Raw genomic sequence first — 16735 nt, 5'->3', positions numbered from 1 at the left:
CACTGTGACGCTATTAAAGCATTGCTTGTACTAACCCAACATAGCAACAATGGATCAACCAATGGAGTTTGGGATATCTGTTTCTGTTTGGGTGACCAGTGGCAGATGGTTTTGTGTTGTTCTCTTCTTTAAGAAGAGGCAAACATATCATGGAAGCTGATATGTGTTTGTTTTTTTAGGAGCATCTAAGGAACCAGACCTACCTGTTAGCACAGAGCTTTCTCCTGTGGAAGAGAAGTCCAAGGATCAACGCTACACTAGCGGACAGTTTTTCTTCGAGTATCTGGTGGTGGTGAGGCCTAAGCAGACCAAAGATAAGACATATGAACCACAGATCATCTATCAGTTTCCCAAGGTGATACAGACAGACCATGTACTCTGCATGATGGCACATGTAGAAAAAAACACATTTGATCATATTGTTTGATCGTTACAATGTTTTGAAAATCTCGCTGTGTTCCCCATTCACTTACAATTAAACACATTTATGGACAAAAAACAACAAAAAACAGGCAGGTGGTATTACGAGGAGGGACATTCTCATTTTTGACCGAGGTTTTCATTTTCACATTTTCAAAAGCTCAAAATTCCAATATTTATTTAATAAGGTCTTTAAAAACATTAATTGTAACATTTACAACAGAATTTTTTTTAAGTGCTGTAATACAGAAGGGATAATGTACAGTAATGTACTGATCACTTGGGGTGCTGATCACCCAATCGGGGTTTATTGTGCTGACTTCACATTATCCTGCTTGTTACATGGCTACTAACCAATTGAATAGATGCATAGAAATAAAATATTGCTTTGCGTTGAAATTATGTAATTTAAGAAGAAAGAAATGGCTGAACCGCTGAAATCCACCTCCGGTTGGTTGGTATTTCTGTCTGTATTTATTTTGTGAAAATGACCGTTCAACTCCTCATTACAAGACTACTTGCCAAATAAACAAATAGATGGGCATGAAACATTGATTCGCATTGAAATTGTGTAATTATGTGAGAAGAAATAAATCGCTGAAAAGCTGAAATTCCACCTCTGGTTTGGAGTTCGGTTGTTTATTTTTTAATTATTGAGCACCTGACTGCTTAGTATGCATCTTATAACAAGACTACTTGCCAAATAAATAAATTCACATGAAACATTGATTTGAGTTTATTTTATTAGCTTACTTGTAGAGATCACAGAGTGATACGAGAAGCAGGAAAGGTGGCTCAGATACCCATGTTAACAGGTTAGAGCATTCATATCGGAAGTGTCAGCAGCGTGTCAGAGTGGTGCGTGAGCTGCAGTGCAGCGGGAGTTTCGGCTCCAAGTCTATTTTTGCAGCGCTGCTCACACTCAATTAAAGTGAAAGTGCACCTTTGATGGACAACATGAATGTAATTTGACAGAAAAAAGTACTAATTGCACAGAATAAGCATAAGTATATTTGTAGTCTAGTGTGTGTTTTACATCGCTATAATTACATTATATCGCTATATAATGGTTGTATAAATGTATTTCTGTCTATAAAGCCGAGTGATTGATCCAATCCGAGTGATCGTGTTAACATTCAAAGGCTCATCCTCTCCCCCTCCCCCTCATGAACAAGTCTAGTTTCTCCACTGAATGATGATGTATGTAAGGATCAGGGCTGATAGTGTTGGCTGCCACTAAATGAAATTATTCCACAAGAGCACGTTCGGTTACACCAGTATTATGTAAATAAGATTTTATGATGATCGACTTTTTTATACTTATAAGTCACCCACTCCTGATAACCATTTTATGAGTTATGATGATTATGTAAGGAAATTACATAGAAATCACTTTATTTTTCTGTATAGAGCCTCTGCTGTGACGCTTTAAAAATGTTTCCAGTGTGAAAGTCCTGGCGAGTCTGCTGCTATAGTTACGAAACAAACGTATAGATATGAAGGTGTGTCATAGCAACATCTTTTTGTGGGTTTAATAGGAAGTATAGTAGGTAGATCAAATGCTATTAAAATAGTTGTGTCTTCGTGCGTTTCTTGAAGATTGTGAGGGTGGAGTTTCATTTCTCCACATTTAAAGATTTAGGCTTTTTTTTGGTTAAAACAGAGGAGATAGATTATAGTTTTATTAGATTATAGATTTTAGTTTGATAGGTTATAGTTTTAACCTAATTCTAGTAAAGCTATACTTAGAAACCAAGACAAAAATTACTGTATAATACCCAACATGGTATGAGCAGAACATAGTTCAATTTATTTGGATTAGATGGGTTTATTACAATGGTAATCTCTACGGGTAATCTCAGCATACTTACTGTAAACACATGATTTATATGGTAAATTGTACATTGTGATATAAAATTATTTTTTTAATTGCAGCCAAAGATTAAATGATGAAGTTGAGGAAGAAATGAGTGGGGGAAAAAATACATATTAGATTTATTTAGATATTAGTTATTGTCTGTATTATATTGATCAGTGTGGTAACTTTAGGAAACTATAGTACAGTTCTAATAAAGAGATGATTGCTGAAATAAGAATTCATCACATTTAACACTTTACAATAAGGTTCCATTTGTTAACATCAGTTAACAACATTAGTTAACATGAACTGACAATGAACAATATGTTTACAGCATTTATTAATCTTGGTTTATGTTCATTTCAACATATAGTAATACATTTTTAAAATCAAAAGGTTTATATGTGAACATTAGTTAATGCACTATGAACTAACATGAACCATCTAACATGGCATCATTTTGAAAACATCCTCACTGCAAAACATTTTGTCTTATTATCTGTTTCTTTATTTGTCTCTAATGACCACAGAAGGATGGAATGGTGCGATTTCAGAAAGAGGAGGAAGAGAAGACATTGAAGGCGCTCACACTCTTTTGCTTTCCCGAGGGTGTTAACTGGGCTCCCTTAACAGAATATCGCAGGTATTGTTCCAATAGAACACTTCTTCATTTCTCCCAGCATGATGTGTGTGCACAGAAACCGTATTTTTATGTTCTCTCTCTTTCTCCTACTTCACAGTGAAACATTCTCTTTCGTGCTTACAGATGTTGATGGAACCAGGAAGAATGGATACTGTAGGAGGCTGTTGGTAAATTTTGACTGGGTTTATTAATGCAACTTGATAAAGCAATCATCGCTATTACTTTTTTCCCTATTCGTATGTCTGTAATGGTTACCGTCGATTCACACTGGATAAGATGTAAAATGTCTGTAAAAATCACAGTGATGGGTGTGTCTATTGCATTTATACACTGTTGTCACTGACTTATTAGAAAATGTATACTGTGCTGATTAATTATACAGGAAATGCTACACATGATCATATACTGTATCTGTGATTATAGGACACAGATACAGTATATTAATATACAGTATACTGTAGATAATTGGAATATCACAGAACTAGTGACATTAACAAGCCTTTTATCTTATATTACACTCTTGAATTAAAAAAAAGGACAATCCAGTCACATTATGTAATTTTATTTGCGTGCACAGAGGGACAAATTACGTGCATGTGTACCTTTCTAATTATCCTAACTAAAGAAAACACGCTAGCTTCTTTCTCTTTAACATGGGTAAAACAACATGTCCCCACATAAAACTAATCCTGTCCGAATAGAGCTTTACTTAGGGTTAGGGTTTTTTCAAAAGACATGAATGAAATCTTACATTTTGTGTCTTGTTGAGGAGGGGTGTGCTATTACTTTTTTAAGTGGCTGAATTTACAATTTTAATGAAAATATAAATCCCATAGACTTGCATTAAAGGAGGGACTGAGACCATAGAGGGGCAGGAATATCATAGAAACATGGCGGTGGCCTCTTTTGACTTGGCCTAGTAAGTAACCACCTAACAACCCCCTAGAACACCCTAGCATCATGTCAGAAAGTTTTGCGTGGGCAAGCACCAGGAACCTAGTTATTCTCAAAGGCATAAAAAGACAAAAAAAATTGTCATAACTTACTAAGTATCATGCATATAGAATTTTAGTTGTTTGTGTTTCTGAAGTCAAGTCATTTTTATTTGTATAGCACATTGTTTCAAAGCAGCTTTACAGAAGATCACGCATTAACAGAAAATGAAACTGAAATATCTATAAAGTCTTAGAGTCATCATTGTATAGTTTGATTAAATATGATTGTAAATTGTGTATACAAATAAATAATTAAATAATTAAATAATAATTGTATTTAGAACCCCAGTGAGCAAGCTGAAGGCGACTGTGGCAAGGAACACAAAACTCCATAAGATGTTGGTTAATGGAGAAAAATAACCTTGGGAGAAACCAGGCTCACTGTGGGGGCCAGTTCCCCTCTGGCTAACAGCATGAATATAATGCTAATATTACTTATTTATGTGCAGTGCAAGTCATGGTTTAAAATTAGTAAACTAAGTAAGTGTTAAGGGCCAGTGTTTAAACAAAGATTTTGTAAGAACTGTAAGATTAATTACTAATGTCTTTGAAGTTCATTCTGTATTAACTGCAGAAGTTCACATTGATGCATTGTCCTTTGTTAGTTGGCTGACGAAGGCTTTTGTTGGCAATTAACTGATAGTCTATGTATTACATTTTAAGAGTGTAGTCCATCATTAGACCGAGGTGATGTAGGCAGAGATCAGTTAGGTGCATCGCAGTTCAACCGGCCGGTAATTTTGGTGAGGTCTATCCTAAGTCCAAGGTTCAGGCAGTGGCATATGAAGTATCCCGTCTTATGGTTGGTGCTGGCATCAGTTCATCCTCTGAAGTCCATCGTAATAGACTGAAGTGATGTCTGGCTGGCACCGGCTGCATTTAGTTGTCATCACTCAGACACATGTAGCATTGGAGTCTAACACCAAGCATAAACGGAGCTGGATCTGGCCGGCTCTGGTAACCTCAGTATATGAATCCCGAGGTTGAGACAGGGAAACAAATAGAATAATATTAGCGTAGATGCCATTACATTTTTTGCAGAGTGATAGATCATGATACATTTTTCTGGTTCCAGCAGACCTAACTAAAGCAGCCTAATTGTGAGCTGAAGGATAAATTAGGTGTATGTCTAGCTAAATAGATGAGTCTTTAGTCTAGACTTAAACTGAATGAGTGTGTCTGCATCCCAAACAGTGTTAGGGAGACTATTCCATAGTTTAGGAGCCAAATAGGAAAATGATCTACCTCCTTTTGTGGATTTTGATATTCTAGGAACTATTAACAGGCCAGAATTTTGCGATCGTAATGAACTTGATGGAATATAGCGTGGTAGAAGGTCACTTAAGTACTGCGGAGCTAGACCATTCAAAGCTTTGTATGTAGTTAACAAAATTTTAAAATTAATATGAAATTTAACAGGTAGCCAATGTAATGACGATAAAATGGGGCTAATATGATCATATTTCTTGGTTCTAGTCAGCACTCTGGCTGCTGCATTTTGAACCAATTGAAGTTTATTTATTGAACTTGCTGGACATCCTCCCAGTAATCCATTATAATAATCTATTAAAGAACTTCTGTTGTTCTGTCTATTTTCTTGTCTAGCCGGATGGAAAGGGTGCTCGTCCTCCTGAAGCCTATTGTATCATCAGTAATTTAGCCTGCTTTGGACTCTTTTCCAAGGTAAAATATCCTCAGTCGTTTCCTGGCTCATGGACGTTTCTTTTGTGCTATGTATGTCAACTGTAACTGCCTCTGCACTTTATGTCTTGTTTTGCAAATATATAACTGTGCATTTATGAAATTTACCTTTGGTTTTGCTGGCATAGTTTTAATTCACATACATACAGACAGACAAACAGACAGAGTTTGTTGTCTTTGCAAATATAAGTAATTTATGAGTTTTGTGAAATGTGTGTTTCTTAGTTTTCCAAATTATAAGATGCACTGAGTTGAGCTGTCTGTAGATACATTTACCATTCACTGTGCGCTAAAATGCTACATTTGTGGGTGAATGATTTGTTTGTTTGAGTTGAACTTTGAGCAGGTACTTTTTTCAGTGTGTGCTTGTTTGTTCAGGACAAACACCAAAAACAAGCTAATGTTACCTTGAAGAAATGAACTCATTCAAAATTGAATGCTTATTTTTTGTATAATAATAATATATTATTCAAAAAGCTGATATATCAAATTTTTATTGCTCAGAGGTTACTCCATAGTTTAGGAGTCTTAATAGAGTTCTCATTTAAGTATGAGTTTATATTGAAATGTATTTATTGATTTATGAGGTCTCTTCTGAAACTCTAAAAGAGACAAACTAGGGCTTGTTTCAAAGTCTCCCTGTATTTCCATTGCTGTCTCAGAGAACAACTGAGAAGTTTAATAGATCTCGTGTGTTATTTTTATTTCCTGTCGGTTTAAACAAATCAGTTGAAAAATTTTTAATAATCAAAGTGATTTCTCTCAGTGATCTTCACTCCTTGTCTGTTGAGAATACCATGTGCTTCCAGCATTGCTTAACTTATCTGTTTGCTATTTTAGATCTTTGATGAGGTTGAGCAACGGAGGAAGATGTCCATGGCAATGATCTACCCATTTATGCAGAGCCTGAGGGAGGCTCCATTTCCTGCCCCGGGACACACTGTTAATATCAAGAGCTTTATTCCAGAAAGAGGCACTGAAGTAAGAACCATTTTTGTGTGCAGTATAACACCAATGTGTTTAGAGCGGAACATCAGTGAATTACAGAGGCAGCGTTGAGCAAGCCAGCAACTGTTACACTTTCCATTTACAGCAGGTCAACTCAAGTCAGCTGATTACAGCAAAACACAGGTCAAACATAAGTTCTGAAGAACAGATATTAGTCAATCAGTTTCCTTCAAAAAAATAAAAATAAAGAGGAAGAGGAAATCAAATGTGGGTGTAAACTGTTAAAGAGAATAAAGGCTGGTTTTGTATATTTCCCAGTAATTATAAACCATAGAGCAGTAAAATTGACAGTACATTTTAGGGTGTAAGGTAATCTGTTGCAAGCGTACAGGCAGGCAGAGACATGCGATCCACAAAACAGTAGGCACTTGAGCAGAGCTAATAGCTCAGGGGAGAAGGTCAGACTTTTATGCAGGCTTGTTCTTGTGCTGTGTAAAAACTTGACTCAGTTCTGGTTGAATTTCTCCTCCAGCATATTTTTGTACTGTATGTAACATTCCATTCAAGTGATCTCCTCACATCAGTCATATCTATATATCTATCTGTCTGTCAGTCCTATCTATATGCCTGTTTTTCCTATCTATCTATCTATCTATCTATCTGTCTCTGTCTGTCTGTCTGCCCTATCTATCTATCTATCTATCTATCTATCATCATCTAGCTGTCTGTCTGTCTGTCCTATCTGTCTGTCTGTCTGTCTATCTATCTATCTATCTATCTATCTCTGTCTGTCTGTCTGTCTGTCTGTCTGCCGTATCTATCTATCTATCTATCATCATCTAGCTGTCTGTCTATCTGTCCTATCTATCTATCTATCTATATATCTATCTGTCTGTCAGTCCTATCTATATGCCTGTTTTTCCTATCTATCTGTCTCTGTCTGTCTGTCTGTCTGCCCTATCTATCTATCTAGCTATCATCATCTAGCTGTCTGTCTATCTATCTATTTATCTATCTGTCTGTCTGTCTGTCTATCTATCTATCTATCTATCTATCTCTGTCTGTCTGTCTGTCTGCCCTATCTGTCTATCTATCATCATCTAGCTGTCTGTCTGTCCTATCTATCTATCTATCTATCTATCTATCTAGCTCTCTATCTGTCTGTCTGTCTCTCTGTCTATCTATCTATCTATCATCATCTAGCTGTCTGTCTATCTGTCTATCTATCTATCTGCAGAGATCTGTTACAAAACCAATGAGGTTCTCAGTTAGGGTGAAAGTATCTAACATGAACACTTTACGCTAAAAACAACTAATGAAAAAAACTGCCTACTTTACAATAAAAAACATAATGATAAACATAATATTTTTCTAAATATCTTTATTTATATAATATCTATAAACAATAACATCTGTTTTTCTACATGTAGATCATCAGTTTGACTCGGCCAACAGACTCGTGGCTAGAACACGTGGATTTCCGTACATTGTTCAGTTGTCTGTCGGATGAGGAGGTGCTCCAGGTGTTTGCTGCTACAGTGCTAGAACGAAGGATCATCTTCATCGCTGAGGAGCTTGGGTAATTACCTGCACATTCACCAGTGTTACCTGCACCACTATTATTGAATCTACAAGGCAAAAGAGTTGTCAGCTTACAAACGGAGTTTGTTAACTAAACTTTAATAATAAAACTTGTTAATAAAACTTGGCACCGCAAAATAATACAAAGACAGTTTTAAAATTATTGTGTTTTTTTCGCTGGCTGCATACAAAAAAAATATACAGTTTGACCAGTGTGGTACAATTCACAGACAGTGACTTATGAGCCAGTTCTTTTAATGAATCACTCCAAATGTTTGAATCAGTCTAACAAATCCCTTGTTACTTTCAGTGATGTCCGAATTAAACAATTAATAAATAAACCTTGCAGACCTGAAAGATTATTGATTATTGGTAGGTGTAAGACATCAGCTATTATAAAAAAAAATATATTATAAAAATGTAATGTAATTGGAACATTTCAGACACACAATGCATTTATAGTAAACATCAAACGTGGCTCATTCAATCAGAATTTAGAGTCAGAACTATCCATTTTATAATAGTATTTTTAATATGTGGAATGATGGAACCTCAAAGAAATGTCTAGATTACATGTCGATTTCAGTTCCCTACCTGTCACTCACTCGACGTTGTGTCGAAATAGTGACACTAGAGATCACTCTTGGGAGCCCCAAACACCTTTGCTTTTTTTAAAAAAGGCCAATGAGAATTGGCGAGTGGAATTTGCATGCCACTCCCCCGGACATATGGGTATAAAAGGAGCTTGTATGCAACCACTCATTCAGATTTTCTCTTCGGAGCCGAGTGGTTGTATTCAGTGCACTGAATTCAATTCCCTCCAAAGATGCACCTCAAAACTGCTGGATTTACGGCGCATTTCAGCGGCTTCTCCCCCTCTGCACCCATGGAGTACAGAGAACGCCCCTGGGCGCTTCAGCAGAGTGAAAATAAGAGAGTATATTCTAAATGTAAATTCAGTGGCGGCCACACCGCTCGGGTTGATGCATTTGAGACTGGCTTCAGATTCGAGTCTGAGATGGGCATGGCGCCATGGGACACATCGCGTTACCATCACGTTGATCTGTCACCGCCCCTTCAGCCCTTGGACCGACTTTGCATTTCTACGGGGGTTCCCCTAGAGCAGGTCTCCAGGCGCGTCGTGGTTACAACAGATGCTTCCAAGACGGGCTGGGGCGCCGGATGCAACGGGCACACAGCCGCCGGCTCCTGGACTGGCCCGCGGCTGTGTTAGCACATCAACTGCCTGGAGTTGGGCAGTCGACTTGTTCCTGATGGACCGTTCGACACTCATAAGAGCGTTGGGGGAGGTTACGTGATGGCCTGGTGTGCTGGCTACGAGGCACACAGCGGTCTGCCCGTCACACACTGCCAGTTCACGTAACACAGTTCAGATAGTTGTGGCGTTTTGTATAGGGACCCCTAGTGTCACTACATTGACACAACATCGAGTGAGTGACAGATAGGGAACGTCCTGGTTACTTTCGTAACCTCCGTTCCCTGATGGAGGGAACGAGACGTTGTGTCCCTCTTGCCACAACGCTGAACTACCCGCTGAAATGGCCGGGACCTGGTCTCAGCTCCCCAGCACAAAACTTGAATGAGTGGTTGCATACCAGCTCCTTTTATACCCGTATGTCTGGGGGAGTGGCATGCAAATTCCACTTGCCAGTTCTCATTGGCCTTTTTTCAAAAAAGCAGAGGTGTTTGGGGCTCCCAAGAGTGACCCCTAGTGTCACTACATCGACACAACGTCTCATTCCCTCCATCAGGGACGGAGGTTACACAAGTAACCAGGACGTTTTGATTCGGGAACGTGCCACTTACAGAAGTTCTCGGATGACTCCTCCATTGTCGGCTGTATTACAGATGATAAGGATGAGGAGTACAGAGATCTGATTGAGACCTTTATAAGATGGTGCGAAAGAAATCATCTTCAGCACAACACTGGGAAAACCAGGGAGCTGGTGGTGGACTTTCGACATAGTAAGAGTCCCCTCATTCCTGTTACCATAAGAGGAGATGGAATGGAGGTAGTGGATACCTACAGTTCCTTGGGGTGCAACTTAACAACAAATTGGACTGGTCAGACTATACCGAGGCCTTATATAGGAAAGGGAAAGCAGGATGTTCTTTTTGAGGAGTGTATCTTTTAATGTGTGTACTAGGCTACTAAGGATGTTTTATATGTCTGTAGTGGCCAGTGTTATCTTTTTTGCTGTGGTGTGTTGGGGGGGTGGCATTTGGACTTGTGGTGCCTTTTGACCTAATATTGACCTTAAGACATGCCAGTCTATTGCGTACTGTGGCAACTCAAAAACAAACACAAAGACAATGTTAAGCTTCATTTAACGAACCAAATAGCTTTCAGCAGTGTTTGATATAATGGCAAGTGATTTTCTAGTAACAAATTAGCAATTTAGCGTGATTATTCAAGGATAAGGTGTTGGAGTGATGGCTGCTGGAAATGGGGCCTGTCTAGATTTGATCAAAAATAACTTTTTTCAAATAGTGATGGTGCTGTTTTTTACATCAGCAATGTCCTGACTATACTTTGTGATCAGTTGAATGCCACTTTGGTGAATTAAAGTACCAATTTCCTTCTGAAACAGCAAAGTCTGTACATTATTCCAAACTTTTGGCCACCGATGTATATATTCTTTTTATTGATTTTTTTAATGTTATAGTTTTATTATTTTATTTATCTCATATTTTGATTTTACATTTGTATAGGTATTTATGGAAATTTTTTATCCATTCTGTTATATGCTCATACTTATGCTGCTACTGTGTCAAACAAAATTTCTCCTATGGGGGATCAATTAAGATACATCTATCTATCTAGTTTATAACAATGATCAAACCCATACTGTATAATCTCTCTCTCTCTTTCTTTTTAGTACATTATCACAGGTGATTCATGCAGTGACAGTTCTCCTCTCTCCATTCATCTGGCAGCACACACTCATCTCCATCGTACCAGAGATCCTGATCGACGTTGTCATGGCACCTACGCCATACCTTCTGGGTGTCCAGAAACGGCTTGCTGATCAGGTCACTGACCAGACTGATGTGAGTGCCTTATGACACCTCAAAGGGCTAGTTCACCTAAAAATGAAAATTCTGTCAGCATTTACTCACCCTCATGTTGTTTCAAACCCATATGACTTTCTTTGTGGAACACAAAAGGAAATGTTAGACGGAATGTTAGCCTCAGGGTGCTTTCACACTGGCAGTTTAGTTCGAAACAGAGCACAGTTTGCATGAAAAACTGGTAATGTGAAAGCTGTCATGCGGACCGGGGAGCGCACCGCAGTACCAAACACGAGACTACGTGTAGGAGGTGGTCTGAGTTCGGTTGCAATGGAACTGTAACACGATTCGTGTGAATGTGAAACTCGGATTCGGGTGCGCACTCATTCAGGAAGTAAAGTAACCTGCGCATGTGTTTTAGCCGATGACGACATCATTAGTTTCGACTAATAAATATAGGGTATAATAGGAGATGATAGTGGTGATAACTTCACCTTGGACATAAGCGTAAGCGTGCAGTGTAAACAAAGATGCAAATGAATTCCTTGCAATCAGCTGTCTCCTCAAAAAACACCGTTTGCGAGCAGCAGCAAGCCGCATTCCCCTGGACATCTGATGAGTTACACCATGAAGCACACATATACGCGGTTGTCGTTCACTTTGCTGTGCCTAATGGCACCAAAAAAAAAAAAAAAAAAATTTATGATGAGTCACGTTGTGTTCTCCATGCGTGTTTGTGATGATGTAAGATGAACGCAAATGGACCGGGGTTCGATAGAATGAAGTGAGTGTTAAACCAGACCAAAGCTGCGGGGGGCCCCGGGAACAATCGCACTCGGAATCGGACCGCAGCAAACGTGCCCACTATGAAAGCCCCCTCAATCACCGTTCACCTTTATTATATTTTTTCCATACAATGAATGTGAATGGTGACTGAGCCTGTCAGTCCCTACCATTCTGCGCAAGATTTCTTTTTATGTTCCACTGAAAAAAGAAAGTCATGCGGGTTTGGAACATGAGGGTCAGTAAATGACAGAATTTTTTAGTTTTAAATGAATTAAACATTTCAAACATTACATGCAATCTACATTTCAAACATTGTAAACTGACATTTACATTTATCCACTCGCCCAGCTGCTTATTGTTGACTTGTCAGAAGGCAGAAAGGAGACATTTATCAAGAGGGTAAGTTTGAGCATCCAAGTTCATATCATAGAGAATGTTCATTTTGAAATGTGTTGTCATGAAAAGGGACTGATGCGTACTGGGGTTAAAATGTTTCTCCAAACAGATGGGAGATGAGGACACAATATTACCTCACAAACTCAAAGACGAAATCAAGCAGGCTCTCAGTGCCAAAAATGAGAAATCAAGTAAGCAACAATTCTGTAGCCTAAAGCCGTGTGCACACTGTATGAAGATTTCTGTTATCCCAGGCAGTGTTATTATAGTTTTGGATTTTTAATTTAGTTTTTATTTCTATTTTATATTCAATTTGTCATTACAATTTAGTTTAGTTTCCGTTACATTTCAGTTTGTCTGTTAGTTTTAGTTTTCTCAGTGAATTGTAGTTTCAGTTTAGTTAGTTTTTATTTTAGTTTTTGTATTTTTGTGGCTGCCAAAGCTGTGTTTACTGGTATAATTTAAAAAGTCTAACATCATTACATTTCTCAGGGCAGTCTTGTGTTACCTCTACCTAGCTGTATTTTCATGTTTAATGTGGATTGTAAATGTTGCAAATTTTATAATATATGATGAATATAGGTAAAGTGACAAAGGACATTTAAACTTGATCCACAGTGTATCCATTTGCATTTCCTTAAATGATTATAATTTATTAGTAAACTAATCTTTGGGGAGTAAACAAAACAAAGGGATTGTTCACCCAAAAATGAAAGTTCTCTAATCATTTACTCACACAGATATGAATGACTTTCTTACTTTTGCTGAAAACAAAGATTTTAGAAAAAAAATTCAGCTCTGTAGGTCCATACAATGCATGCCAATAGGGGCCAAAATGTTGAAGCTCAAAAAAAGCACATAAAGGTAGCATAAAAGTAATGCTTACAACTCCAGTTGTTAAATCCATGTCTATGATAGGTGTGGATGAGAAACAGATCATTATTTAAGTCCTTTTTTACTGTAAACCTTGACATCACCAGTCTCCTTGGCAATCATGATTTCAAGCTCAATTATATTTCCCAGCGCCATTTAGCGCTCTGCGAACTGTACTAGTAAGTGTAATAAAGCTTGAAATCATGATCGTTCCTGTACACTGTAATTGCAAAATGTACAGTTAAAAAGGAGTTACATTTTGGTCTGTTCTCACCCAAAACAGATTAGATCACTTCAAAAGACATGGATTAAACCACTTATAGATGACTTTTATGCTGCCTTTGTGTGCTTTCTGGAGCTTCAAAGTTTTGGACCCTGTTGACTTGTACTGTATGGACCTACAGAGCTGAGATATTCTTCTGAAAACCGTTGTTTGTGTTCAGCAGATGAAAGAAAGTCATACACATCTGGGATGGTATGAGGGTGGGTAAATGATAAGAGACTTTTCATTTTTGGGTGAACTATCCCTTTGTTTTTTTGAGGTTTAAAATTAATGATTTTATTTTGGGATGTGTGGCAGAGCTCATTTCATGACCAATAGTGGTAAAAGCAATGGTAAAGAAAATTACAAAGGTTGAAGGTTATAAAAAATAAACTTAATGTTAACTTAATGTTGTAAAATTAATTCCAAATACTTTGTAGATATTTTATAGAGAATCATAATCTCTGTCCCACTTTACCAGTACTGATAAAAACAAATCTGGGATTTTATCAAAAGGAGGGTGTTCAAAAGATCTACTTCCCAGTATTGAATATTTCTTAATTGTTTATTTTGACTAAGGTAGAACACATCCTAAGCTTTTTTCAAAGGTATAATGTTAGGTTATGTGGCGTTTGGATAATAATTCAAAAGTACAATTTCCAACAGTCCCACTTTCCCCATATTGCCCATATTATATCAAAAACTAAAACTAAAATGTATTCAAGATTTTATTTTAGTTAGTTTTGGAGTTATGAAGAGGTATTTTAGTTTAGTTTCAGTTTTTTCCAGCAATTTCAGTTTTTATTTTAATTTTAGATTTTGATGATTTTAGTTAGTTTTCGTTAACTATAATAACACTGATCCCAGGTCAAAATCATTGATCGCTTATATCATTTCTCATCACTTCAGGTCTTGAGGAGTTGAACCGGGTTGTCCCAGAAGCATTTTTGCCATTCTTTATTAAGACTGTCGGCCACTTTTCTAAGTACATTGTACAAAATGGCCAAAACAAGCAGGTCGAGTTCCAGCAAAGGAGTTTCTGTAAAGCTATAGAATCAAAGAGCACACGGCGGTTTGTAAAGAAATTTGTTCAGACACAGATGTTTGACCTCTTCATTCAGGAGGTCGAACAGAGACCAGCCTCTCAGGATGGCACAGGTAAGGAACACCCCCATTCTATTACTGCTAAGACCAGGAGCTTGGAATCTTCCTAATTGTTAACGTACAATCATTTCCTAAATGTATTTATTTAAAAATCATTCGCTCTGTTATACACTGCACATTTTGGAAAATGTAGCATGTCCTCCAGGTATACCATGCATGCAGAACATTTGTATACTAGGTACAGCAGACGTACTGCAGAAATAGTATGGGTAGTATGTTAGTATGCTATTCCAAATATAGCCTTTTTAAATATAGAGTTTTCATCTTTTCTGCCCGTTTGAGATATTAAAGGGAGACTCTACCCTTTTTTATTTCTTTTTTCCAGTATGCACGAACAAAACTAAATACATTCCATTTTAACAATAATCACAAAATCTTGTGCATGGACTCCACCTACAGGACAGAATGCAATATAAAGAGCATGTGAGAAGTTTCATAATTAATGTTCATAATGTGCAGTTAGCAAGGTCAACAATTTAGAAACAATGTTCATTATTGGTCACACATACATGCACACCATTTTCCTATTTAGGAAGCATTTATTCCCAAAAAAAGAATGCTTGAGTATTGGAATATTCTAATGTATTTATCGAACCAACTACGGGGCCGTTCACACAGGATGCGTTGTTGTGTCCGTCTGAACTTTTTAAAATTGTTTTACTATGTAAACATGTACTAGATGGACGTCTTTGACCGTTGTGCTGCATCTTGCTTTTTTAATGCAAAAACGTGTTTTGTGTGAACACGCCACAAAGATGTGTGCATTCTTTCATTCATTATGCTACATTTGAAGTAATTTGGTCATTCTCAATTCAGTCTCTTCTAACACAATGATGCGTGCATGATTTCATTTGCTGTACACAATAACACTTTAAAAAAACAAATAAATCTGGGTTACAGTCAGGCACTTACAATGGAAGTGAATGGGGCCAATTTTTTAAGGGTTAAAGACAGAAATGTGAAACATTTTTTATAAAAGCACTAAAATATATGTATTATTTGAGTTGTATAGTTGTTTAAATCATAATTCTATCATGTTAACACGCATATTGTTTATGTCTTCTGGCTATACTTTTGAAAAGTGTGTATTTTAACGTTTACGGATTGGCCCCATTCACTTCCATTGTAAGTGCCTCACTGGAACCCAGATTGGTGCTTTTTTTTTTAAAGAAAAGGAGGAGCAAGTCAAAATTTTGTTGTAATCAATATTATGCCACAAATGCTGTCGATGGAGCTTAACTTGTATTGAAACCGGAATATTCCTTTAAGATCTTAATTTAAATTTGAAATCAGCAAACTAGAATCAGAATCCTTCTTGCTTTAAGATACACTTAATATTTTGTACTACAGAATTGTATTTTGCCTCTTGCTTGACAAGAGGATTGTTTCTATGTTCCCATAAACATCTTGATAGATAGTGTTCTCTCTATTTTTTCTTTTCCAGGGTTTTTTGAGAGAAAGATCGCTGAATACCAGAAAAAGATGAGAGAGAAGGCAAAGAAACACTAGTGGCAATGCTCACTAACGGGGCTGATTGTAAATCTTGTGTGAAATAAATGAAATGGTAGTAAAATAATTTTAAAGAATGTAGATAGGATTATATTTATGATTTTCTTTAGTTAGTTTTGATAGACTTTTACTGCTGTTTTTCATTGTTGGGTCATTGGGTGTCGGGGTGTTTGTATTGTGATGAGCTGCTGTATTTAATGTAAGGCTTGTTTCAGATAGACACGCTGGACAGTGATTTTGACCATACGGTTCAATGTCGCAGAAGCTGAGCCAGTGGAATTTAAAAAAATACTGTATCATTCTGTGTTTTTTAAAGTCTTTTTAAATGAAAATAATACAAATTCAGTCTGATACGGAACAAAAAATACATTTCATCGCCACACTTTGCAAATGCCTGTAAAAGCACTGACTGAAAGATGTCAATATATGTACAATAGGTTTAAAATATAATATTAAAAGGGGAAAAGACTTGCATAATTTTACATTTGCAATTTAAATGTTGATGTAAAATACTTGCACAACTCAAAGCTCAAGTATTTAGTTTTGTTGTTGTTGCTTTGAGGCCA

The 16735-nt window shown here is 37.1% G+C and overlaps 1 protein-coding gene across 2 annotated transcripts in view; it reads left to right on the top strand.

Moving 5' to 3' along the window:
• The window catches only part of LOC127415155 (DENN domain-containing protein 2D-like), a 28685-nt gene extending 12034 nt beyond the window's left edge, over positions 1-16651 (top strand). For both annotated transcript variants that reach the window (XM_051653757.1, XM_051653758.1), the window contains 11 exons: positions 180-355; positions 2809-2921; positions 3019-3088; positions 5522-5599; positions 6458-6598; positions 7996-8144; positions 11047-11218; positions 12314-12364; positions 12471-12552; positions 14406-14654; positions 16105-16651. In XM_051653757.1, coding sequence (XP_051509717.1) covers positions 180-355; positions 2809-2921; positions 3019-3088; positions 5522-5599; positions 6458-6598; positions 7996-8144; positions 11047-11218; positions 12314-12364; positions 12471-12552; positions 14406-14654; positions 16105-16169 — 1346 coding nt within the window. In that variant the 3' untranslated portion in view covers positions 16170-16651. The remainder of the gene's footprint in view (positions 1-179; positions 356-2808; positions 2922-3018; positions 3089-5521; positions 5600-6457; positions 6599-7995; positions 8145-11046; positions 11219-12313; positions 12365-12470; positions 12553-14405; positions 14655-16104) is intronic.
• The last annotated feature ends 84 nt before the right edge of the window (positions 16652-16735 follow it).

Source organism: Myxocyprinus asiaticus, chromosome 24 (assembly GCF_019703515.2).
Source record: "Myxocyprinus asiaticus isolate MX2 ecotype Aquarium Trade chromosome 24, UBuf_Myxa_2, whole genome shotgun sequence".
Taxonomy (NCBI): Eukaryota; Metazoa; Chordata; class Actinopteri; order Cypriniformes; family Catostomidae; genus Myxocyprinus; species Myxocyprinus asiaticus.
This window is presented reverse-complemented; position numbering and strand designations above follow the sequence as displayed.